Source organism: Aythya fuligula, chromosome 2 (genome assembly GCF_009819795.1).
Source record: "Aythya fuligula isolate bAytFul2 chromosome 2, bAytFul2.pri, whole genome shotgun sequence".
Lineage (NCBI taxonomy): Eukaryota > Metazoa > Chordata > Aves > Anseriformes > Anatidae > Aythya > Aythya fuligula.
In genome coordinates this window covers 14,732,231-14,759,629 of record NC_045560.1, presented here as the reverse complement: position 1 = coordinate 14,759,629, position 27,399 = coordinate 14,732,231, and the positions used below count along the sequence as shown (strand labels likewise).

The 27,399-nt window shown below is 37.8% G+C and overlaps 1 protein-coding gene across 21 annotated transcripts in view; it reads right to left on the bottom strand.

Moving 5' to 3' along the window:
* The window catches only part of PARD3 (par-3 family cell polarity regulator), a 445,611-nt gene that overhangs the window by 236,740 nt on the left and 181,472 nt on the right, over window positions 1-27,399 (bottom strand). For 17 of the 21 annotated variants that reach the window (XM_032183227.1, XM_032183239.1, XM_032183233.1 and 14 more), the window contains exon 5: window positions 17,687-17,818. The exons of the other annotated variants lie outside the window; for them this stretch is intronic. In XM_032183227.1, the coding sequence (XP_032039118.1) occupies window positions 17,687-17,818 (132 nt within the window). The remainder of the gene's footprint in view (window positions 1-17,686; window positions 17,819-27,399) is intronic. 21 annotated transcript variants of the gene reach the window in all.

Genomic DNA, 27,399 nt, shown 5'->3' with positions numbered 1-27,399 from the left:
TACATGACTTGAAGACAACAAGAAAACATGGGAAGAAACACACACGAGTTCAAAACTGAATTTCCATTCACTGTAATCAGCAGGTTCCCTACTATTTTTTTTTTGAGGCTTATGTGCCTCAACACATAAGTACAAGTATAAGTTCTGAGCTTTTACGTAGTTCCTCAACTACGTAAAAGCTCAGAACAGTTCTCTAATAATATTAATTATAACCTTTTTGCAATCTGATTTATTAAAAAAAAAAAAAAACTTCAATAAATATCTTGTACACATGGATTCTAGGCAATGCAGGCAAGAAGAATCTATAAAATTAATGAAATGAACTTGTCTCTCTCTCCCTACATATAACCAGGTTGAAGGCAATAATAAACAGAGAAAACGAAAATGAGAAAGAGATTGTTTATGCACACAGAAACAAAATAACATTAAAATAATCTTTAAAATAGAAAAGCTAATGCTTTCCTGAGGAACTGACAGTAAGATAATATTATCTAAAGAATTAATAATCTGGAAAGCAAGTTAAAACTAAAGTGACAAAATTTGTTAGTGAAATAAAACTTAGGTTTAAAACAATCTTTTAAAACACAATCAATGAGCTTTGTGAGACTTTTGATATATATATTTCACACTGGTGGACTGAGAAGCCTGGTGACTGAGGAAATTGAAACTTGAATAAATGTAAGATAATGCATACTGAGAAATCTAATCTGATCTAATTCTCAAAGGGAAGAATCTCAGAAAAAGTAGCACCACCTCTAAAAAAAAAAAAACAACAGCAAATGTCACCACAAATTAAAGAATTAGTGCACGATAATAGTGTGGTGGATTTAATATACCTGAATTTTACTGCAGCATTAATATTTTTGCAGCACATTTAGCTCTAAAAGTAATTTAAAATGGCAATTCCCAGTCTTCTACCCTCTTGGGGTAGTATGGATGAATATTAATGTAATATGTACTTATTTACTCTGTAAATGAATAAAATGCAAAAGAAGTGGGCATCTGTATAAGATATTAATAAAGAAAATGATGTAAGAATGCCGAAGTTGCAGTGGGAACAACACATTACTGAAAAGATGTCAATATTCTTCCATCTTTCTTACTAAATTCACAACAATTTTTGAGAAAGCAGGTAGAGTACAATAAGGATGTCATGTATCTGCAGACACCCCTGTGAGACAGCAGCAGATCACTCCAACACCTCCCTACCTGCTGTGTAGCAATCTACTTTCTTTTACCTGTTCTAAACTAATTCCTGATCTGACCAAGCTACACTCAGCAGAGACCATGCCATGTCCAAAGTAGAGCAGAATAACTTGTATCTCTCTTTGGACAGATTTAGAAATTATTTCTCTTCATGGTGGAAAAGCGGTGTAGATAAGAAGGATTTAGAAAGAGAGTACATCACAACAGCGGACGAAGTGTGCAACCTGTGTATCTGCAGGACAACAGAGGTGTCTACAACCATCCACATTTATATTGGGCAAACGAGCAGGACAAACTGAAATCATACTTCAGCTGACTTGTGGCAATGGTTAAGGAGCACCTCTTGAGCTTTATGAGAAAAAACTTATCTTCCCACTCATCACACGCTGCTATATGCATCGAATGTAGCAGGGCACACACGCATGCATAAAAAACAGCACTGTAGTGGTGCATACGCAAAGCAATCTCAGCACTGGAAAGCTGGAAGCTCTTTGTGTCAATCCAGGTCATCTAAATAGTATCTGAGTACCAAGCACCAGACACTATCAAAATGAGGTAGTCAAAAAGCCAGTTTAGAAACCCACTTTTCCGCATATGAAAACCCTAAAAAGCACAAGAAGCAAGCAGTTACATTCTGACAAAGGGGAAGGAAAAGATTAACTACAATTGCTTGATAGGTAAAGTAAGAAGATCAGAGCAGAAGTTCCACATGGTATAAATCCATAGAGCTGGGAGAAAGTAGGTAAAATGAGGCTAAATATCACAAGAAAATCCTCAGTGGAGTGATTGTGATGGTGAAAGTCTCCCAAGGAAGAGGCAGAATCCCCACTGCTCAACACAAGTAAAAGCAGCGCAGACAAAGAACTACAAGATAGGTTGCAGGGAATAACTCGATGCATAGTAAGAGGATGGTTCGGATGACCTAATAACATAACAGGATTTAAAATGACTCTGTAATTCTATTACCATTAGCCACATTCACAGCAGCACAAGCTAGAGCCGTGTTGCCATGGAAATCAATCCATACGCGTCACTGCAGAAAGCGACTGCAATGCAAGTGTTGGGAACGAACTGAACGAGCACCTCCTCTCCTCAAGGAGTTCAATGTTTGCGTCAGTCGGGTCACTGTCTAGCGTGAAAGTTTATATCCAGCTTCCCACGAGCCTTTTAAAATATATAGTAAAGCACAGCTGAGCGCATTTATGGGTTGCACTTAAGACAAAGTCAGTTGAGACTCAAGGTAGGAGCAACACACAGGTTGGGACGGGATGTCGCTGGAAACTGATGGACTGCTCTCCGGCACTTCAAGTGCCCGTCTCTTCGCATTGCTTGAGTTCTCTCAGTCCAAAGTAAACTAACACTACCAAAAGGACAAGGCACACACATTCTAATTACATGGTCCTACAACTCCATCTTACCAGAAAACAAGACCAGCTTGTATTCCACAGAGAAGGCAAGGAACAAAAGAAAGAAGAGGTGATTATTTCAGCCATCATTTTCTAAGTACCCCTATGGACAACAAACTGTAGTAGCAAAAGAATCCTCTTTTATTCTCGACTTTTATTTTTGTCTGAAAACTTCTCCATTTTTTTTCTCTCAAAAATTCCCAACTTTTCAAGATTAAAGACACAGGGAAACAAAGCTCAGCAGTCTCTTGATCACATATTATCATCTCTAAATCATATCCATTCATGCATGGACATCATTACAGTGTTGTAACACAGTGCACATCTCAGCATGATGGGAAATGAGTACTGGTTTCCTCAGTCAGTTTTCCCCATTACTTACAGTAACAGTAGAACATTTGCCAGGAAAACAGGAAGCTAAACATGGCAGTAATAAAATTCTTAGAGCAAGGGAAAATTTTGGGACTCATTTTTGAGAATGGAGTTTAATCGTTCCTGGTTCCCTTAAAAAGGGTCTTCTTGGATGTTTATTAATAAAACTGGAAAAGTATCCAAAATTGTGAAGTTTACTTATTTATTTATTTATTTTATGACAACTGAGAACTTCAAATAAGGATCTAATACTCCTCTTCCTTCAAAACAAAATCCTTTCAGCAAAACACAACATGAATTGAGTGAGAATGAAAGCTCAAATAAGTTTGTGAAAAAACACTACACGGTCCCAGTTCCATAACACAGTAAAAAGGGGTTACAGCACATAGTTAGGAAAATCTACCAGCATATGCACATAGAAAAGAAGACGACCAATTCTGCTCCTTGGAATTTCACAGCACTGTTTCCTTTCAAAAACGCTTTATCAAGGGAAGAAAGTATTTCTTTTGGCCTTTTAATAGTCTACATCATTGCTAAGAAAAATAAATCAAGGCAGACCACACAGTACAAAAAGCATATTACAGGTTGTTGGAGCCACGTATATAAAAAGGATCATGTTTTTACCTTCTAATGCTAATATTTTCATGTAACTCATTATTTTCTGCAGCACTATGCAAGATATTAAATAGAAACCAGAAAAAAAAAAAAAAAAAAGGATTAAAAAAGGAAGCAGGTCCATATTCTGGTTTGAAAATGAACTATGAGCAAGTAAGTACACCAGGAGGTAAAAATAAACTTTTAAATACTTGGTTACAAAAATATTCAAAAAAGGCTAAAAATCCATCTGCTTATTTCTTAAAAAGCCATTAAATTTGACCTTAAAGAATGTATTATATTTCAAGTGAGAAGCACAGTGCATATGTCGGAGAAAAGATAAGAACAGCAGAGCTTTCAATATTCACAAATAAATACAGAAGCAAAATATTTGATAGATGTGCTAAACAGTTACCCTAGTATATTAAAAATTGTTTACATAATGTAACTTTTTTTTTGTAAACTTGTCAGGGATAAACATATAAAATGACTTGAGTTCTATCAGTACATTCTTGAGATGCTAGAACATGCCTGAATTCATGAGACATTTATCAACTGAAGATACACCCGTTTGATTGAAAACAGTCTGTAAAACACTGTATGTGTATTTTGTTTCTATTATAATATATTTCATTAGTATTTTTCTTGGAATTTAAACAAAAATGTTCCTGCTTGTGTGAGTTTCAAGTCATTAGCGCCAAAACTTCAGCCAATGTTTCATGAGAAAATTACTGAATTATGTCTGTTTATGATTATAACACAGATTTCTCAAGAAAATTATTCCCTCCTGAGCATTAAAAACTAAACGAGTATGAAAGACTAGAATGTGTTTAATGTGACCAAGGTAGCTTTTCCCGCCAAAATGCTTCAATCTAATCCAAGGTAATGTTTGAAAACTTAAACAAAGTGTAATAAAAGTTATTTCACTTCCAAAAATGACGTGCATTTACTAGAAAAGACTCGATAAAAAGCTATCATTAAAAAAACCTCCAAATCATGAAGGCCAAGAATTTTACAATGCAACTGCTGTAAATAATTTTTATTTTTTTAATGCAAGTTCATGGATGAGTCAAAAAGAGCACGTGTGAGAAAGAGAAAGAAATCCCACTGCAACTGAGAAATTAAACTGAAAAATTAAATCAAGGAGCCAAAAAACAGACACACAGATGGTAAAAACTGGCAAAAATAAAAAGTAAAAATCGTGCTTTTAAGTACCAACAGATGCAGTGACTTTAAAATATTACTCCTTGAGGATACACAAAGACAATAATCCCAGATTGTGATTTCTGGGCCAGTCTACTGCTGCACTAGATCCACAAAATACACCGTATTGTACAGAGAAAAAATGACGTGTCAGACGTGGTGATATCGGCACTGCCAGTCTACTAAAATATGAGAGAAGAAAATTAAGCTATCCAACACTGTGAAATTAATGTCTTCAGGAAAAAAATATTAAAAAATAAAAAAAAAAAATAACTGTGTAAATGAGATAAGAGAGGTGACTTACAGAATCCATTTGCAGATTTATAATACTACAGGACTAAGCATGAATTGGTTATTTAAGCACTTTTGAAGCATTCTTTTCTGAAACTATTCTGGCTGCACACCCCAGCTGGAAGTGAGCCTGTGCTTCCGAGGTTCAGCATTGTTCAACTTTGCCACGTTAAAAGCTTTGCTGGTTTCCAATCTTACTCCAGGTCTCCCGACTTCAGCCACCACAATCACACAAAGCCGTCATGGTTCAGGCTACCAGTACTAACACAGGGAAAGAGAAATAATACAAAATTTGAAATCTGAGAAACTGCTGTGTGCTTTAAGTTCAGCTTTTCCTGAAAAATATTCTTAAAATCAAAAATAGAGATAAATAATTATCATTCCTACTTTTAAAACACACTGCTAACGACTAGTGTTGCAAATTGGTAAGTGAATTAAATTGATACTGCTACCTTATTTATCAAAACCAGCACCTTACACTACCACAATGATTTCAGGCTAGCTGTAGGTATATACCCATAAAGTCTACAGGTTTTGGAGGGGGCTAAAGCAAAGTAAAAGTCAAAGAAAACAAAATATTATTCTTTACTACCCCTTTTAATATGCAAACAATTACACAGGACACTTCCTCCTCTAAAACTCAAGGAGAATATACTATACATGATAAGCATAATGTTAAGAAGGTGACTGGAAAATCACTTATCTAAAGTCAGCTCTACAATTGATGTAGGGATACATTTAAACATATAAACACACACATTTATATATGTATGTGATGTTAATGAGAGCACTTTAAAACACTGCTTGTGGAAGTGGGCAGCTAGGAACAGTTTGGTATTTCTAGTGCACTGGCAGCATGGTTGCTCTGGGCGTGCAATACGCACTAGCCTGCCCAGGAATGACGGTGTCAGATGTTGCCTTTGCATGCAGCCTGGTTTTAGTGACCTTCAAATCACCAGCAAAATCCATCAGTTCTGATGAGAGGATGAGTTAAAACAGTCTTCACGAAGAGAGCTATTTATATTGATGGAGTATAGCTACAAGGACGAAATACTGATGGGCTTACTTTCTGAACTCTGCGCTTTGTTGTTATAATTATTGCCTAGGAAATCAAGATAAATAAAAATGGCTTGATGGAATAGTCAGTCTAAGTTTCAATAATTTTAAATAGAGATGCTCACAGATATGACTGCTTTCTTTTGGGGCATTTAATTTAGTCTGCGCTCTGGATAAATGGGTTGAAATTATAAGCAATCATGAATTCTTGAGCATTAGGAAAGTAAAGATTTTTGAAGACAAATGAGGGTGTCCATGAGGAAGAGGAAATTAAGCTTTGATATAAAGTGACTGAACACTGGCTCCCTGCCAAGCACCCTGAAGAAATATTGGTAGGACCAGAGAGGTTTTGTTCATATTCAATACCTCACTCCACAGGTGTTTATTCCACAGCATGTAAGAATGTTTACAACATACAGCCTGAAGAATATCTTTTTTTCTTTCCTTTTGGAAATAGTTGCACATATGTATGCTGGCCTCAATATTAACTGTGAAAATAAACAATGCTTTAAGTGGCAAATGTGCTAAAATAACGCAAATAGCCAACTGATTTTGCTCATATTTAAAAATAGCCATCTCTGGGCTGAAAAAAATATATATAGTATAAAAAATCAACCCAAATGAAGTTAAAGTAATCACATGCAGCTGGGATGAAAGTGAGTGATACCTTAATATGGAATGCTTAAAATATAACATACAGAAGATCGGAACTTAAAAGGAACATTTATTTCAAAAGCAAAATCTTTACAGCAGTCTATTACAGGAAATCTTTAGTTCATTAATATTTGTAGTGCCACTAGCATCATGTGTTTCCAATCGATTGCTTCCTCATGGAAACACTAGCTGTGCTGAATTTATTTTAATTTTGTATACCCCGAGTATGGAACTTCCATCGGCGAGAGTTACAAATCAGTTTTCCTTCTTTGGGACTGAGCAAAAACCCTTACCAGTGCCACAAGGCAGCTGGCAGTTAGTTGCTGGATCTTACAAAAACAATTTTATTTATTAAATCGGATCAAATAAAGAGGAGATTAAAAGAAAGGCACATCGTTGCTTCTCCTGGTTTGCATGTGACACATACAAAAGTAAATAACTGTTTAGTACATCCTGATTTCCTACCCAACCTAATACCTGTTCTCTCTCCTCGTCCTCTCCCCAGCACTGGACGCTATCTAGATTGACCATGTCAGATGCAACTCCAAGTAGTTTCAAGATAAATTCAGGATGGACTTACTTTCAAATCAGTCAAAGAATGAATTGGCAAGGCTGGTCTATTATATTCTTTTTTCTTCCCCTTATACCAATTAAATAAATTAAAATCTTATGGTATATCCCATCAGCTAGGTCACATTACGTAATTCCATTCACTGAGTTGCTGCACTCACTAAATCTTGTTGTGTCATTTCATGAAGAATCACGACATTTCTCAAAGTAACCTATAAATTACATTAACCACTTAATATAGCTAAAGAGGACAACATTAAATACCGAAACACTCATACTTAAGCAATAAAATCAAGATTAAATTTGAAACCACAAATAAAACAAAAACACAGACAAATTGCTCCATGTAATTCAATTATTAACTCCAATTTATATAGTACCATCATCCACCTTTACAGCAAAGTGCAACTATGGCATTAAAATTAGTTGCCCATGCAAGGTTTTTAAAAAGTAACAGACTGTTATTTACATCAATGGAAAATGAATTATCTCTTCCACAATCATCAGGTCAAATTTGGCCCTCTTCTGCAAGCATCTTCCTATAACTAATAATTCACAGAAGGAAAAATAATCATCCTGCTATAATTGAATAAATTAGTTTAAAATTCCCATTCATATAAAATCTGTCATCTTCCCTTGCCCAAAATAAGCACTCTTACTTTATTTCTGTTCTGTTTGGAATTAATTGGCTTGCGTGACCCCAAAGGATTTACCTGAATCTCTCCTAATAACTACAGTGAGAAGCAACAAGTCCTAATTCCATGTTCCTGTCTGGGTAACTCATTGTGTTTTATTGCAGAAAATACTACAGTTTCCACTACAAACTTGTAATACAAATATTTATTGAAAATAAGTAACATTTGCCGTTTAGAAGAAAAATTGTACCAGGAAGAAAATTAGACTATTAAAAAATAATAATAAAAAAGAGCACTTATTTTTCCATTTCAAGGCAAGCAAATTCTAAAATGAAAATCAAATTAACTGAAAATTAAGTTAACTTGAAGCTTTAGCTAAGGCCAGGCTGACTTCTAATGCAGAGTTATAAAAGTTTGGCTTGGCAGCAAAATCAAGCAAATTCTCAGCCCTGGATTTTCTTATGATTTGAAAGGAACAGAGGGAAAAAAATGCATTTGAGACAACTTTTCAATTTTAAATGGTGTCTTTCTGATAGAACATGAAGAAAGACATCAAGACACCTGAAAATAAAACAGAAAAGGGATTTGGGGAGCTGGGGTTTTGAGACAGCATCACTTCTTTCCTAGGAAGAAAGGAAGAAGCTTTCCAGTAGAAATATACATTGCAAATCACAAAACAGACATGCAGGAAGAAGAAAAGAAATGAGAAAATGAGACCACAGAAGTGCTTTTTTTCTTTCCGTTAAAAATATCAATACCAGGCACTACCAGTACTATCTTCTGAAACATAAATGCAGAATCTCTTTCTAAGCAGCAATGATACAACTAATCATTTGCACATTTACACTTTGGTTAAAAGGCCGGAATGCAGCAGAATGTGAATTTTAAATTAAGAAGCTTCACCAAGGGTGAGGGAGAATCCTCTATAGACACAATTAACAAAATTGGTTTAATACACTTAAAACTTTTAACCTTGTGGTCTTTGAAGCAGACAGTGGAACCACATTTATTTCAGGTTTGTGCTTAAATAGTTTTGTCCAAAAAGGCAGGAAAACAGCATCGTGTGGTTACCAGCAACCCTAGAAATGCCCATGAGGTGCACCAACCTCATGCACTGCCCTGAAAAGTTCTAGTGCTATAAACTAATGAAATAAATTATCTTAATTTGGTGAGATCTATTTTCATTAGCTGTATTACCCACCAAGGGAATGAGGACAAATTTTAATTTTATTAATGTATTTCACTCCTGCGTTACTCTGGCAGGCTGTATTGCTCACTCACATTACAGAGGCCATTGCAGCGCTCCCTGGGCTCTCTTCCTTGCACGTTGGGCTGTGCTGATCTGTGCTGAGCCGAGCTGAGCTGTGCCACCCCGCTCGGCCCCATGTCAAGAGCCTGGGGACCAGCACCAGGGAGCTGCGGCACCGCCAGCCATCAGCACCTCCAGCAGTAAGAACTCATCGCACCTTCCCACCAGGGCTTCTGAGGACACAGCATGGGAGCAGCAGCAGGCACATCATGAAAATACCGAGACCGTTTCTGTTATAAACAGCTATATAGTTGGGATACAACATTGTGTATGCCTGTGCTAAGAAGAAAACACACTGGAAGATAAATCGCAGCACGATGAAAGGAAAGGAAAAGAAAGGAAAGGAAAGCAAGTTTTTAAAAGCAAAGAAGGAAGATCTCAAACATCCCTTTAGACAAAACATTCTTCTATGCACAGTAAGGGACCTTCAGATGTCCTTATCTGACCTGCTATCACGGACAGGCAGCAGTCAAAAAAGCCAGAGATGGTACTGTTCTGCAACATGTTGAGGAAATGGTAGGAAAAATAACAGCAATAATTTATTTAAAGCTTCTTACAGAATCTCCATGTAATTTAAAAGAGTTATGACATACTTCCCTGGTATCATAGCTTAATTACCATTAACTACCATTATAACATGATTACTTAAATAGTTTGATCCAAAAAGGGCAGGAAACCAACAGTGTGTGGTTACCAGCAACCCTAAAAATGCCCATGACGTGTGCCAACACTCCTCAGTAAGGCTTTGCAGAAGAGAGTAGGTCTTGTTCAGATTTTAGCCCAGTCCATCTGTACATAGGTGTATACGTATACATGTCTGTAAGAGTGACTGTTTTGGATACACATCTGCATATGGTGCATATCTATTTCTATAAGAATTAAAATCCATGAGAGTTTTTTTGTTTTTGTTTTTGTTTTGGTAAAGTCAACTTTTTTTTTTACTTTTTTTTTTTTTTTTAACGTGGACTGCTGACACCTCTCCACATACAGAACTGCGTCCTGCCACTGCGTTCATATCTACACAACAGCACATAACCAAGCACAGGCTGTAGCCCTGAAACTGTCTCACCTATTTAATACACAGTATGAAATGACAGATTATTTTTGAAGGAGAACAAGATAGATGCCAGCATGAAACACTGTTTATAAAAGCAGCACTACTACAGCTGTCCCCAAGCAATAAAGCTGTTTATTCCAACCTCCTATCTCATATAAACCGAAACCCTCAGCACGGAAAAATAACATTAAAGCTGTTCATAACTCCAAGACAAATACAAAAAAGAAACTCTTTCCAAAATATACAATTCAGGGCATGTCCATAAATGTCCATTTTGCATAAAAATACACAAGCTTTTGAATTCCATGATCATATTTTCTTAAAACTGATACATACTATAGTTTGAACTTTGAAATTTTATCTCTCTACATACTAATGTATTCGTTATAAAGATGGGCCTTTCTCTTTAAGGCTTTCTTTTCTGTGGTTATACACACATTTAAAGAATATTAATAAATATGTGTATTAGCATACTCATATCTGAGCTACCTGAAGAAGACTACATAGATTCTTCTGAATTCGGCATATGTGACAACTATTCCAATGGGAAAAGAATTTGAGTCTACACAAAAACCAGGCATAGGTCAAGTTAGAACCTAAAACAAATGGCTTTTAGATATGGAAATGAAGTTTAGATTTAGAAATCTGGATCTGAAGCCATTTGGGTTCAAAGTCAGACTCAAATCTAGAGAAGGACTGCAACACTGATTCTCACTGAAAAAAAAAAAAAAAAAAAAAAAAAAAAAAAAAAAAGTAAAAATTTCAACCTTCTAAAGCAGAAATCACAAATATAAAAATACAAAATTTACATGGCCATCATAAGAGCTTGTTACTGTGGGACCTGGGCACCTAAACATCCAGCAGAGCCTCAGCCACTGGAAGTATCTCAGTGGAGTCCAGCCTGGAGGCAGCTCAGTTGCCCTTACATACACCTCAACACCTAAATACAGGCATCTCATTTTGGATCTCACTGCACAGTGTTTTTTCTAATGTAATAGTAGTAGTGGTATTAGTAACAACAATAATAATCATAGATACAATGGATGAGAACATTGAAACAAGTCAAGAGAATAATCATTCAATTGCGGTTGTGTATAGATTAGTGATACCTAACACCACTACATTTACTTCTGGGAAGTTTAATGGTTTTGACTCTATCATATATACAAACCATCCCTAAGGTGTGATTAGTCAAAAAATGTATGTATTTTATTACACCTGTGTGCAGACATGGCTCCGAGGCATCATGGTGCTCATCTGACAGCCACATGGGGCATTTCGTTGGCCCCCAGCTAGGTGAAGCTGCTGCCCTTGCTGAGTCAGAAGTGGACATTTTTGTTCCTGAGCTAAAGGAGTTAACATTGTGCAAATATGGGTGCTGACCGTCATAAAATAATGTTAACCATCCCAGCAGGTGGAAGCCATCACATGGACATCACATAGGATCACATGGACAAGAACCAGCCTCAAGTAGTGAAAAAGCTGAATGGGTGCAAGTGGGTATGGGACTGGGGAGACTGAACTTTGGTAGGAGCACCTTGAGGCCTTTTGACAAACATAAACCATAAGTGAGTCCTCTACCAATGGTCACTGCTGGCCACTACTTCTATCTGCCCATGTTTACCCTATGGCCTAACACTTAATATGATAGCATATGCCAAGTCCAGCCTTTCTTGCCCTTGTCCTACAGCTCTGCCTGAAGAAACACAGCAAACTGCATGGTAAAGCTGGGGCCATGTACACTGCCCGGTAACGCTTCTTTATCTCATAATCGACCACAGCATGGTCATGCGTGGTCTCACAGTGCCTGGACAGCCTCCTGGCTGGCTGTGGCAATCCAGTGAAGTCTCCCCCCCAAAAAAGACGAGCCCCCTTCATTAGGCCTAGAGCTGTGAACATATATATATATATGTTCATATATAGAGATATATGAACATATAGATAGCATACCTGTCTTTGTGACAGAAAGATGTTCTAAAGAACATAACATTTCCTACCATCTTTCTGTTTTACACTTAATCTGCTGTCATGGTTCTATACTCATTAAGGTTACCATTATAAAATGTACATACTTAGATAGGGAGGAAAGCAAATAGACTCCATTTGACACTGTGCAGAATAACAGAGAACTAGTTAAGACTGAAGCCTAGCTATTCCTTTTTCCAAATCTTTAACTAGCAGAATTCCTTACTAATGACAATCTTTTCCTGAAGTTTCAATCTCCACACATGAGCATTTTGAGGGAGGAACAAACTCTGCCCCACAAGCCTCTCCATCTCCTGTTCATGAAACACAGAAATTGCAGACCTTTATGTAGTATAATTACAGAAATAGTAAAACAAACAAACAAAAAAGTAAAAAATAGACCTGTTGGACAAGGAGAAACACAAAAGAGGTACACTGGTGAAAATAAAGATGATTATATACATTAGCTTTACCCCCGTGAAACATTTAAAACTAAACAGAACAAATTAGCTACATTTCTACCTTCTATTCTTACATAAAGGCATAAAATAGAATCAGGGCTTTTGTTGTTAAATGAAAAATTTGACAACATGGGTAAATTGGCATATAAGAATCCAAAGGAAATTACTGGTTTAAATTCACCAACCTATCTCTAAAGCTCTGATTTTCTTTTTCAACTGATAGTGCTGAAATGCATTAATTTATACCATCTGAATGTTTTTAGAGTCCATTCAATCATATTAAAAGCAGGCCTTATTGTGCTGAAAATAACAGCTGAAGGCAGGTACTCTATAGCTGGAGATTTAAGACCATATGCTATTTGAACATCTGATCTCATTGTTGGAAAAGGAACCAGAGAGACTGTACAAGATCACTATGGATGGATGTCATAAACAACTTACCAGAAGTGTTCTGCACAGCAAATTTCTGCTCAAGAGGACAGCAATAGCAACCACTTCTCATCCCATTTCAGGATATAATTTAGTTGCTTTCATCTCTGGCTTTTGCTAGGTACTTGGAAGCCACTGGGATTTTAGGAACCAGACCTGTTCTGCTGTAATAACCATGAAATTTTACTTCATCTCCTACCTTGCTTTCATTAGCTGGCAAGTACACATATATACAGATATGTATCAAATACAAATATATATATATGCATATATATTTAAATATAGGTTTAATTGAACCAATCTCTTTGTATTTGCAAATCTGATCAACGGCTTCAAAACTAAGCAGGGCAGCTGTAGAAGTTCCCTTTCCTGCTGTTCTCGCACCTTTTCCCAGCGCACAGAACAGCAGGGTGCTCTTAATCCTTCTGCGAAATAGGCTTCTCCAACAGAGCAAGGAATATACTATTTCAATTCAAGGTTTCTTGATCACTGCCAGCTTCAATATTCAACTAATGAAACTAAAATGACCACCCAAGTGAAGCGTTCTGTATACTTAAATTTCAAAAACTGGTGAAAATTTAACTCTTTCATATGTTACATTTTCATGTCTCCCTGGTACGAAACAGCATGATTCCAGATTTGATCAGGCCCCTGAGCAAGTCTTGAGGTGAAATGAATTAAAAAAAAAAAAGAAAAGATTTCTCAAATAAAAGTGATATTACCATATAGATGAATTAATTTGGATAGAAGTAAAGTATTTCAAGTAATTCCTCAAAGCCTGGTTGCTGCAGGAGAAAAGAAAGTGCTGTGGAAGGGAAGGTGAAGAAGGGAGAAAAAAAAACTTTTCTTAAAAGATTTCAGAATTAATTTTTTATCACTATCATTTGGCAATCTGTATGACAGAACTAGTGAAATTACTGAGTGAAGCAGTAACAAAAAATACAGGCCTTAACTTTCTAAACTTATTCTGAAATGGTATTTGGATTTTTGATTTTATAATGACAAAGTGATTCTCTGGTACAGTTTCACATAACTGCCTTCATGGCCACAAGAAATACCAGAGCTTTCTGAGAATTACACTGAGCAGTTTGCCCTGTGGAAAACTGGAGAACAAACTGGAACAAACCTCAGGTAAAAGTAGCTCACCAGCATATACAACCATAACATCTTAAAGGATGCAGGAGGCAAAATTAATCTCTCCCACTTCTTTGATGTATCATTCTAATTTAGCAGAGCCCTAGTAAAGCTCAATAGGTAGGAGCAAAAGCAATTACTTCAAGGAATTTTAACAGGCTTCATGCATTCCTCCATTTAAGGCACTAAAACCTACACGAGTCTAAAGAAGTATTTCTCTACAACTACTAGAATATAAATCTAACCTGCCTTGATTAGTCCCTGCTACAGCAGCCTATAATGATTTCCTAGAAAGGAGGTATCTTGCACTTTCATCTGCAGGGCAGGACATGATGTTGCAGGATTATTGTTTGCTCTGTGGTTCTGGTTATTGGAAATGAGGCACTGTCCACAGAAAAACAACTGCACTTGTTTGGCACATCACAATTCCAGCAAACGTTTCATGTATGGTAGAAACTGACAGCGATCATCCTGACATTTTTACTGTGTTTTTTCTCCTTATATTCTAATGAGGAGATGAGGCAACTTTGAGAGAAGCAACTCAGTCCAAGCCAGGAAAGCCGCCATCCAAGAACAAGCCCCTGGAGTCTGTAAGATGAACGCAGTGTTTCCAACCATCCAATCTGCAGAGCCATAGAGGCAGGTTGGACCAGCACTGTTATCATCCCTCCTATCTGTCATGAGCCCTGCACAACTGGTTTCTTCTTGGCATGGCCTAACACCTCTCACCAGACTTACCGTCTGCTACTTCTTATGCATGTACTGGCACAGACCTCTCCAGCCGCCTCCAGGGCTGTGCTGAACACACAGGCATTGGTCTGGAAGTCACTAAATGAATTGACTTTGCCAGATTACACTACACTGCAGCCTTTTTGTTGGAGTTTCTCATTTTGCACGTCTGCTCTCAGGTTACCCATTTCCACTGACAGTATTTCTACAGTTTTGAATACAGAGCTTTAGTAAAGGCGAGAAAATAGGATATGGAAAACTATATTGCAAGAAAAATAAATGCTATATACACAACAGCATTGGAACTGGAATATATAGAATATTTATAACTAGAATATTTATAAATTCAACAATATTTCTGAGTGAGTAATATGCTTTAAAGCCAGGGGCAGTAAGATAAGACTGGCCTTTTGTCTCTGGCATGGTTATCTCATCTATTTGCAGTTCCTGCAGTTACAAGAACTCGTTACTTGTCTTTTTAAAAGAACAAGAACGTGACTGTGTTCTGAAATTTCTGGTTTGCTTATTACCACGCTTTCCAGAAAAGTCCACTAAATTAAACAAAAAGCAAACAGATGTGAAAGGCCTAACCAATGAAAAACAAAAAGCCCACAAAGGACACTGAAAAAGATACTAGAGTTTAAAACCTAAAAACCTTAAAGGAAGGGAATTTCTCCCCTAGACCCATCTCTCCCTTCTCTGCAGAGCTGTGCTTCAGCCCTTCTTCACCTGGGCCTTCTCCTGTTCATACCCTGTTAGTTGGTTTTCAGTCTAATTAATTATCCTGCTGGTATGAAATCGCACAAGCATCTTCCAGGTACAGGCAGATTCATTAAGACATTGAAAGAATTAATCCTTTCTCTTTCAAAAAACAACAAACAAAAAGCCAAAACCTTGCTCAGAAGAAATATGAAATTTGCAAATTCAGACTTGGGCCGGTTAACTAGGGTAATAAATGCACTTTCAGACTACCACTAGTGCCCAATTATTTACCTGATTTGTGAATAAATTGAACTAGTTAAGCTGTTCAGAGACTAAAATCAGCAGAAAACTTAATGCTTCTTTGAACATGGATGCTCATCTATTAAAATATTCATGTACCCAACATTTTACAGGAAGATCACTATTAAGATTCCCAATCCAACCTCTTTTGCTGAGACAACAGTTTCATTAACTGCCACAGTGAAAATCTAATGACGCATGAAGTATGCCTCGAAAACATCAAACAAACAGCACTATCACAGGAGACACCTTCAGATCCGGGCACCAACTTTCCATTGCAATATAGATGGAGACAACAGCAGTAAAACTCACCCGTACTACCTGGACTCCTTCTGAGAGGAAAACAGCAATGGAATTGCCAGCACCGTTCTTATCATTAAATGTGCAGACGAAAAAATACAAGGACCAAGGACAAAGTTTCTTCATGAGCTGTATGAGCTGAAATGAATCTGCAGCTAATCACGGATACAAAAATAGCTAACAGCTCACATTTGTTGGCTTGTAAGAGTTTAGTTTTTTTTTAGTTTGTTCGTTTTTAAGGTTTTTATACTGTGTGATATTACTTAGGTAACAGTCTTTAAATAAGAATAGGGATGAATAAAGAATGTTTGGAATACCCTAGGATTAAGGCATGCTGAATTTCAACTATCAATTATGACTTCTGTGGGTAAGGGAGAGCAGTCGCAAGATACCAACCCAGGTTTGGATTTTAAAACTTTTCCTCTGTTCACACAGCACAGTGTGAAAAGCTTGGGCTGCATCAGGAGGTAAACTTCTCTTTGAAACTCATCTGTATAAAGCAAACTCTGTTTTTATAGCCTAATGCCGTGAAATACAAACCTTGTACATTAATGTCAATGCAGAAATTCAACATTGCATAAAGAAGAAAAATGAGAAAATAATCCCACGTATGCACTATTCAGTGTATGGGCTTCCCGTTATACCTCCAGTCTCTAGAATAAAGCTGCATTTTTATTGTACATTTCAAGACACTTCTTGAAAAATCTCAGACACAAACAAATACATGAAGTGACTGCTATGCAATATTAATTTCAGACCTTCAACCCTCTATGACTGCCAGCTTATTAATATAGGAAAAACAAATTGGAACTACTGCCTCAAAATATCCCAAGATCAGAAGTGGTAGAAATGTACACTAAATAAATATGATAGCAGTTTCTTCATATTTATTATTCATATATTTTGCAAGGTTAAGAATAACAAGCATTTAAAACTGCAATATCTAACCTGACCCACATTGGTCTCTTGTGTAATAATATTATTAACTTTTAACAGCAAAATATTTATAAAAATAATAGTCTCTAAATAAATTAACCCTCTTGGTATCACTTGTGAAGAACAGCAGTACTTCACATACTATATAAATGGGTGTATAACCCAAAAATGAAATAGTTTGCAGCTGCCCAATTTTGCGCTTAGTGCAGTTTTTTGGAAGCAGAAGCAATCCCATACAGATTTAGTAAGCATACTTCTGGAGTTTGAATCTTGCCTAGAGAGCCAATATCACATAAGAATATACTTCTATGTAATACTTTGGAGTAGCATAACGATTAGATCGAATAAAGTAATATATATATATACATATATATTACCTGGTCTTGCCTCTCCAGCCACTTGTCCACCATGGGATGACTGGCACTTAACGATGACCGAGCATTGTCTCTCTGAAACTGGTTAGACCAGCTACTAGTATCTCGTGGTAGGCTTCTGTAGTTTTCATCTTTCTATTTTAAAAGAAACAAAAAAGTGGCTTATAAAAAACAACCAGTCCTTGCACATCATCAATGCAGCTGGTTATTAAAATAACACAAAGGGAACGCGGACAAAGGAGAAAGCAGGCCTGGCTGGTCCCAAGAAGCAGCCACATGCACACCTTCACTGCCTGGTGTGTGCATGTGGCCGCTCAGTGGCAAGAGCTCCCCTTCCTTGGCACCCGTGAAGTCCAAACACAGCCTTCAGTGGGTTGGTAGCTCCCAAACCCACTTCAGAGAATTTTTTCCCCTGTCCCTGTTTCCTTGGTTAGCCTGGGGATGTACAAATACAGCCTTATCTGTAAAACTGCAGCAGGTGAAGACTGTGCAGGTGGAGACTGTGCTAAATTGAAATACATTTATCACATTGTGATAAAAATAATTATAGATTTTTAATTGATAAATTATAAGCATTTTCTGCTTATCTTTCCCACAAGTGCAAATTCTTCAGCCTCTAAAGACGCTTAGTCCTTACCCAGTCTGATCACCAAAAGCCAATAAAAACAGGTGGCAGATCCTTAGTGTTGGGAGTTACCCCTAGCCTGAAGTCTACAGACCAATTGTTGATTTACACCCGTTAGCGCCCTCCAACTGAACACATATGGAACTGAAACTCCCCTCAGCTTTTCAAAAACAGGTTGTAAATAAGGATTCTTCCTTCAGAAGCAGAATATTTTTTCCAGTATATCTACCTCAATATCAAGTCAGACAATTTAGAGAGTATCTATTTTTCTTACAGTCATACATAAGCAAATAAAATAGGACTGTAGTTCCATATATTTTGCAATATTACTGCCTCTAGGAATCTTGAAAATCTCTAAAAAAAAAACACCAGTGCACATTCACAGTTTTATTATTTATAGCACACACAGCAAAGTTTTGACCCCTTTTTAAATCAATACTTCATTCCATCAGCATAAGTATTTCCTTCCCCTATTTAGTCTATTGATATTTCTTTTGCCTGGCACAGTGTTAGTCCGATACTCTAAAACACAGACTGTAGCATCAATTCCCTTACAACTGGCTGTTACAATTTGATTTCTTGTAAACGTATGACATGCTTTGCTAGGAAATTGAACTCTCAATATAACTGTGATACATAGGAGAGTTTTCAAAAGCTTCCTGGGTGAGGGCAGTCTTCTTCTATACATATCAAACTTAAGCTTTCTTAATTGAGGACAAGTTCTTTTCTTGAAGGAGACTTTGTAGCATAAAAGAAATCTTCCATTTTGTGACATTAAAGTTTGAATTCGACCAGCACAAGATATCCTTGCAAAAATACGCCTGCACAAGTAACTAGCCTAATAAATCTGCATCATAAAATAGTTTAACCTATACTTAAACTAATAGTTAACCAAATGAGTAAGAACTTCACATCTTTCAACTACTGAAATGTTCCAGTTTTCCAGTGTGATTAACCATACATCAAACTAACTCCTTGCTTACAAAAGGGATAGTGGAAGTCAGTCACCACTTTGTACAACCGCAGCAAGAGCCATAAGAGACAGGAAACAGTATGCAGAAATTGATTTTTTCCTATTGCTTCTCTTATTCAATTCGTTTGGTGACAGAGGTGGCACAGTTCCTATAAGCCAAAACAACAATTTGTCTTGCTCAAAGTGGTGGAAAGGTATAACAACAAAATCAAAACCTGGACAAAGAAATAAAGAAGGATTATTTTATGCACATAAAACCCCATTCAGTTGGTGCATGAGTTATTGTTATCTGACAGTAACTTGTTATCTGACAGACCTGTCTGAATGAATAGAAATTTCTTCCTCTTATGCTTTCTGTATCCCTATATTTTATAGACAATTCTATTTTTAGTGATTCATGTTTACAATCTTCAATACAAACTTTTTAAAAAGACTTCTTTTTTCTATACTACACAAACATCTCCCTCCACAGAGCCCCCATTAGCCATGTATAATCCAGATTTTTTCAAAAGTAAGAGAGAAGGAAAAAAAATAAAAAGTTCATCAAAGGATGATGTTCAGGGAAGTGTTCTTCAATCATTCAAACACTAAGTGTCTCTGATCTGAATTATGCAGGACAACAGTTTGCTTACAGTTTATATTGGAACTTCCTGCTGTGAAATGTCTTTTAATATCACAGCACACAATACAGGTGAAATTATATTTGCTAAGAGTAAAACAGAGTTAAATTAGGCCTCTGTTTGGTGTAGCTATACTGTATCAAGAATTCTGCAAGGAGTTTATGCCTAGTAATATCTGTGCTGGCCAGAAGAATATATTCTTCCTATCTACCAAAATATTTCTGCTGTAGTCCACTTCCGCAGAAGATCGCCTTTCTCTTGATAAAGCATACACCAGATCACTTTTTACAGAGGGTATTAAAAGTTACTCAGCAATTTTTCTGGAAGAGATGTGGTCCCCGTGACTTCTTGTGCTCTGCAGCACAGCTCAGAGACCACTCAAACCAGCACTATCATCAGCATGTGACAAAATACTTTATCAGGGTTTGAATCACACACAGAGCTAAACAGTAAAACAGAAAAACAACCTGTCATAGATAAGAATGACACTTGGTTCTTTGTTGTGGCCAAAAGCTCTCTGTGTGCTCTGCTGGTGGTGGCACTACTGCAAGAAGAGAGCTGGACTAGGAGCACTTCTAACCCTGCTGCTCGCAGTCCTGTCACCTGTGCAAGACCTCCAGATGCTGCTGGCAGCCTGGAATCCCATCTGCATGGAGATCTCCACTACTGCTACTGACAGACTTAATTCAAAGATAGCAGTGGGGATGAGTGTAGGTGCCCATTCTCTTTGATATCTTTACTGATGATTTGGATGAGGGAATTGAGTGCACCCTCAGTAAGTTTGCAGATGACACCAAACTGGGGGGAAGTGTCAATCTGCCGGAGGGTCTGAAGGCCCTGCAGAGGGACGTGGATAGGATGGGTTGATGAGCAGAGGCCAATGGGATGAGGTTCAACACGGCTAAGTGCTGGGTCCTGCACTTTGGTCACAACAACCCCATGCAGTGTTATAGGCTTGGGGCAGAGTGTCTGGAAAGCTGTGATGAGGAAAAAGATCTGAGGGTGCTGACTGATGCTTGCCTGAACATGAGCCATCAGTGTGCCCAGGTGGCCAAGAAGGCCAACAGCACCCTGACTTGTATCAGGAATAGTGTAGCCAGCTGGAGCAGGGAGGTGATCGTCCCCCTGTACTCTGCTCTGGTGAGGCCGCACCTCCAGTGCTGTGTTCAGTCTTAGGGTCCTCACTACAAGAAGGACTTTGAGGCCCTGGAGCGTGTCCAGAGAAGGGCTACAAAGCTGGTGAAGGGTCTGGAGCATAAGTCCTGTGAGGAGCAGCTGAGGGAACTGGGGTTGTTTAGTCTGGGGAACAGGAGGCTCAGGGGAGACCTTATTGCTCTCTATGACTACCTGAAAGGAAGGTGTGGGGAGCTGGGGGTCAGCCTCTTCTTGCAGATAACCAGTGATGGGACTAGAGAGAATGGCCTCAAGTTGCACCAGGAGAGCTTTAGGTTGGAAATTAGGAGATACTTCTTGTCAGAAAGAGCAGTCAGGCATTGGAAAGGGGTTGCCCAGGGAGGTGGTGGAGTCACCGTCGCTGGGGGTGTTCAAGGAAAGGTTGGATGTGGTGCTCAGGGACATGGTTTAGTGGGTGACATTAGTGGTAGGGGGATGGTTGGACCAGATGATCTTGGAGGTCTTTTCCAACCATAATGGTTTTATGAACTATAGTGATGAAGTGAAAAACACATAACTGCAGCTTAGATATTGGGGCTTACTGAACAAGCTGCAATGCTGTTTGGTATTTAAAGCAAACATACAAACATATATATGTTGTAAAATATGCAAATGAACAACCCAGAAAGCTTTCCTTCTATTCAGCATGATTTGGCATTAGCACGCCCCGCTCCAAACATCCAGCTGGGAAAGGTATGTGTCGCTTTTAACTTCAATACCATAAAGAGAAAGATTTTATGGTTGCAGAAGCCATCAGGGTCACGCAGGGAATTCCTCATTTCTTCTGGAGCTGCAGCTGGAAGCCCTCCTGAGACTGGTACTGACACGCATCATCAGTTACAATTAAATGCTGTAATTTTTTAAAAAAAAGGTTCTTCACCAAACATCTTTGGGGACTGTGGGCCATGGCAGGTTTATGATATTTGAAATGGAAATTGATCAATATAACACTAAAACTGTCAAATCACCATATTGCCACTATACTTAATAGTAGCATTTTGCAGTATTTTTAATGAGGACATAGAATCTAACTCCTTAAGATTTAGTTCAGCATGGTGTCCCTGAAGGGCTTTGCTGGAGGCTTGGGTGAAAGGGGACAGAAGTGAAGCGATTTTGTTGTACTTTTAATTTCAGATGAATTGAAATATATAACAAGCTCCTCATCAAAGACTCCACAGCTTGTAGATGAAATGATACATTAGTATGATCCATGTACTTTAATTACTAGCTGTCAGTGCATAAACTCATTAGTGATTTTAACCTGCAGTTGTACCACTAAAGACTCCCAGCATTACTAACCCAACAAGAAAGTCCTTCACACCATACGGTGCCTTGTCCATGCCTGTTACCTCATTTGCAACTACACCGCTTTCCAAATAGTAAAGGAAGGGAGTTTTCTTCTTTCCTTTTGCATCCTGTATCTCTAATGTGAAGTGTAGTGAATTTCTGGTTGTTTCTCTTACTACTAGACATCAATACAAGAGTCAAACAGATTGAAGACTTTGCTTCATGGCAATTCTCTGGAAGGAGATCCAAAATCTCAAGTTTTTCTCTATAGCTATTTCTACAGCAAGTTATTCACCTCCTGTTCAAGAGCTTCACTAAGAGAAACCATTTAGGGCACTTGAAAATTTTTAGCTATATCTTTTTTCTTGTATGCTGCACCTTCTGGAGAAGGGTTTTTGTTTGCTTTTGATACCTTGTGATGGCTTCAGACTGAGGCCATATCTCCACGTTGATGAGAGACAGAACTTTATTTCATCTTCTGAGGCTACCATTTCATTTGATCAACTTTGGGCAAGTAAATGTTTGTAAATATATTTATTGGTTGAATCACTATAAAAGCTGCTCTTCTTTCTTTTTATGCTCCCCTGTGTCCATGCTTGACTCTGGACAGTTTGATGTCACACTTGGACAGGACTGTAAAAGCTACAATTAACAAAACACCCATGTAATGAATTTAAATACAGCTCTAATATACACATCTGTTTACTAGTTCAGTAATGTTTATTGTTGTTTGGTTTTGTTTGTTTGTGGACTTTAAATAAATAAACGAGGAATAAAACCAACTGGACCCCATTTCTTAAAAAGAGCACATCTATTTTCCTGGGAAAATCCATTATATATGGGAAATTAATTAACCCAGTAGATGTGCTGTACTTACAGAAATTCGCAGCAAAAATACTTCTTACCTAGAGATCAGATTTGGATTCAATCTTGGATTCAATCCCTCTATTCATGATCAGCTTTTTATCAACAAATTGTACCAGATTTCAACAGTTTACCTGAGCAGGAACTGAATAAGTAACTCTTTATAAACATGTGCGTATCTTAAGAAACTGACACTACTACTTGGGTGATTTTCCTTTTCCTCTCAGAAGATTCAGTTTATTTATCACTCTACAGTTTAGTTTGAAAGCTAGCTTTGTTTGCTGTATATTGGAGAACAAGACCTCAGAAGCTACAATAACCTGGATACAGCCCAGCCAAATGCATATAACAAGAATCCAGTCCCAATCACCAAGTAACTATCAGGAGCTTCTAATCTTAGGCCATTACTAGGAGTAAAGAGAGGACTCTTGTATTAAAGGGTTACCTCGTATTTGTGCCTCCTCTTAACTCGAACCTGGAACATGGACCACTTCCACCAACCCACAAAAACTGTCTTAGGATGCAAAATATGCATATCTAATATTCCAATACAGAATATAGTCATTTGTATTCCATGTTATAATGGAAATATATGTGAAGAATGACGACACTATAGTCATTCTGATGCCTTTCGAAAATCTAGAAAGACTTGTCTTCAGAAATGACCCCTTCTATGGATCTGTGAATAGAAATAATTTATTATGTGTTGACAATAGCTCATTAGATGCCAATGAGGAGAAAGACAACATAAAAGCCAATGTTCCGAAATTTCCAAAGTTGTGCAATTTCCAAAGTTGTGCAATTCCAATTCATATATTCCATATTATGCCTTGATTGACAAGCAAGGTCTGATCTGAAGAAAGAGCAGTATGTAGGGGCCATGATGGACAGACAGTTTTCTGTACATGTGGTGCTACATGTAGCTATTCAGTGTCAAAGAACATGGGCTAAATTAAGAGTAAACTAAAAACTGTGACACTGCCTATCCAAATCATTCTGTTGGTCTCTCTTGTTTACAAAGGAAAACAAAAATATCATGATCTTTGCAAGTACAGATGCAAAAACAAAACTTACCACGCAGTGTGTATTGTTTTTTCTCAGACTGAGGGAGAGGAAAAAAAGCTTCCTCTTCAGTTCACTCCTTACTTGTTAATCTCACAATAAAATCTCATGAGAGATAATGCTAAACAACCAAAATAACATATGGCAGTTGATATTCTGTAATTATAATTCTGAAGCTGGATTTTATTTCTGTAAGCTTCTTGAAACAACACTAAAAAGGCATCACCTTCCATAGCGTCATTTTAAAGAAAAACAAATGTATCAGTTAACTTAAAATGCCAAGAAGCTACAGTTCTGATTCCTGTACACATTATACTTTCTAAGCGGTTTCCCCTTCCATTTTTTTTTCACAACGGTGAATTATTTTTTTAGACCAATTGTAGAACATCTAGAAAGTGTTCTTTAAGAAAAATAAATCACTTAGGACTTTTAGACTTATTTTAAAGCTAGTAAAATTTTGTCCAAAATAAAAATAAAAATAAAATAAAATAAATTAAAAATAAAAGAGCTGATTTACAGTTCCCTCCCAAGTTGCAATTCCAACTGGCCTGTACAAGAATATCTGTAAAATCAGACCTCTTTTGAAATGTTCTTGACTCAGTCAATTCCCACCTCATTTTGCTGTGCTGCTTTAAAGGGTTCTAAATAGTTGTTTATATCCAGCTATTTATGAATCTATACAGTTATTTATGTGCAATAATGGAATTATGCACAGTCCTGTCATTTTCACTGATATTTGATTTTGTACCCAATGCTTTATGTCAATTTGGATTTAGTGAAACAGCATTTGTAAAGCTGTTTATTTATCTTAATGTTAACATCCCTTCATTTCAATCCTTGGGAGAGCCAAGAAATTAAATTCCAGAAAGGGAAAAAAGCTGGCAATTAAGTAATTTCAAAAGTATGCTCTGAATATAGGATTTAACAAACAGGATTTTATAAATATAAAATATATTTGGAGAGTTAAGGGAGACAGGAAGCAGCAAGGTACAGGAAACTTCACAAGAATCTTATATTTAGATCTTGAAATGAATATATCTTATAAAGCACCTGCATTATCCTTGTAAGTGTAGGTAAATGCTTTCAGGTGGTCATACCTCTAAAATAAGCATTTGAGAATAGCTTCAACCTGCTGTTTTTATGTTGAGAAAATTGTATCTGCATGCCTGAAAACAACAAAAATTGGTTGAGGGGGATAAGAGAACCATTCTGTCTCCTCAGGCTAATGAAACTTAATTTTTCTTTCCTCCTTACCTCAAGGAAGGACAGTGCCTTACAGGCAGAGCCCCAGGCAGCAGCAAGACCCAAAGGCAGTGGCTGTGCCCTCACCACACCACCGCCAGCGTCCCCTCCGGCCCACCCAGCCCTTACCAAAATCAGCCCCATGTTCTGCATTTAACAATATAAACGGGACTCAGTGGGGCTCCCTGGACAGCTCTCAGCTGTGAAGGAAGCAGTTGGCTCAGCCGACTTGCAAATTCTTTTCAGACCTTGGCCAGACTCCTTCCCAAGGGCTTTACCAAGACAGGACAAGCAGCATCTGTTTCGGCCCCAAATTCAGTCACGACAGAACTAAGCCCAGAAGGTAACGAGCCTTTCCTGGTTTTAAAGGTAAGTTCACCATCTCCGTCCCAATCACACTGCCCCTTTGTATATATTGGTTCTATGGACAGTGAATTTCAGTCTGAGAAATCTGCTTGTTTTATTGTGTGACTAGTATTCATTACAAAATGACATAAATTCATTTAAAAATACAACAAACGCAGAAAAAAAAAAAAAACAAGGAACAAAAAAGAAAAAAAAAAACAAGGCTGGAATAATCACTGCTGACACCACCCAGACTCACATCAGGACACTGCAGGAAAGCCCAGACTGCTGCGTGGCTCGTACTGCACGTGCGACTGCCTGCCTGCTCGTCCAGCCAAAATCCAGGCCTGTGCTGCACCAATGCACAGCCTTGGTAACATGGAAACAAGGCAGACGGACAAATATATGAATATGCATCTGCAGACACTCTTGAAACACAAGTGTGTACTGCAAATGCAGTGTAAATACACTGCTCTGGGTTATGATCAAATAGATGACAACAGGTCAAAATCCAGATCCAACCACTGCCAATGAAAACCTATGAGTTTTTCTAATCTTAACAAAATCACTACACCTGAACATCCAGCCTCATTTTCTTTTTTTTTTTTTTTTCTTTCCTTTAATTATTCAATTTTTTATCAAGTTACTCTTTCATGCCTGTGTATTTTTGGTCTCAAACCCAGAGAGAGAGATAGTAACAAAATTAAAAAAAAAAAAAAAAAGAGGTGAACATTTGAACATGGGATTTACAAGTACATGTACACTTCGCTGAATGGCGGAGGAAAAGTCAGCCATTCATTACAACTTAAATTTCACCATACCATGTACTTGCAAGGTCCGTGCCTTTCACCACCTCTCCAAGAGATGCTGTACTCCAGCACCACTGAAGTGTAAAGACAAACATCCCCTGCACGTTCCACTACGCCTCCATCACCAGAAGGCACTTGCTCACCCAGACCCTCCTTGGCAGTCCCAGCTCATGATGCAGCACCTTGTCCTCTCACCTACAGGCCAGACATTGCTCACCTGTCACACAGACAGAGGGATGGGGCAGCACAGCACTCTGAGAGAAAGACATTCTTCCTGCCTCACTGATGAAGAGCAGAGATAGAGAGCAATCAACATACTTGCTCAACTTCAGACTGGATGTGCAAAAAAAACACCAGTTCTCAGACCTCTTTAGCACCCTATGCCAATAATCCATCTCGTTTGGGGGACAGAGGGGAAATTTGATAGATGGGTTTCCACAAGTGGCAATCTCCCAGTGAAAAAAGGTAAAAGAACAAGAGATGGAGAAAATTGTAACTTACTTTGGATTGGCTGCTTTTATTGTTGGCTTTTCCCCTGCTTCTTAACAAGTCTGGTCATGACTGACTTTTGGATCCAAATAGCTGAATCCCGCCTGTGTACACAGTACTCGGCAAAGAGCAGAGCACAGCATCAAGTGATACACGCTGTCTGTTATCTCTCTGTGCACCAGGCAAAGATTCTTCATTTTTTATCTCCCATTTTCAACATGCTGCTG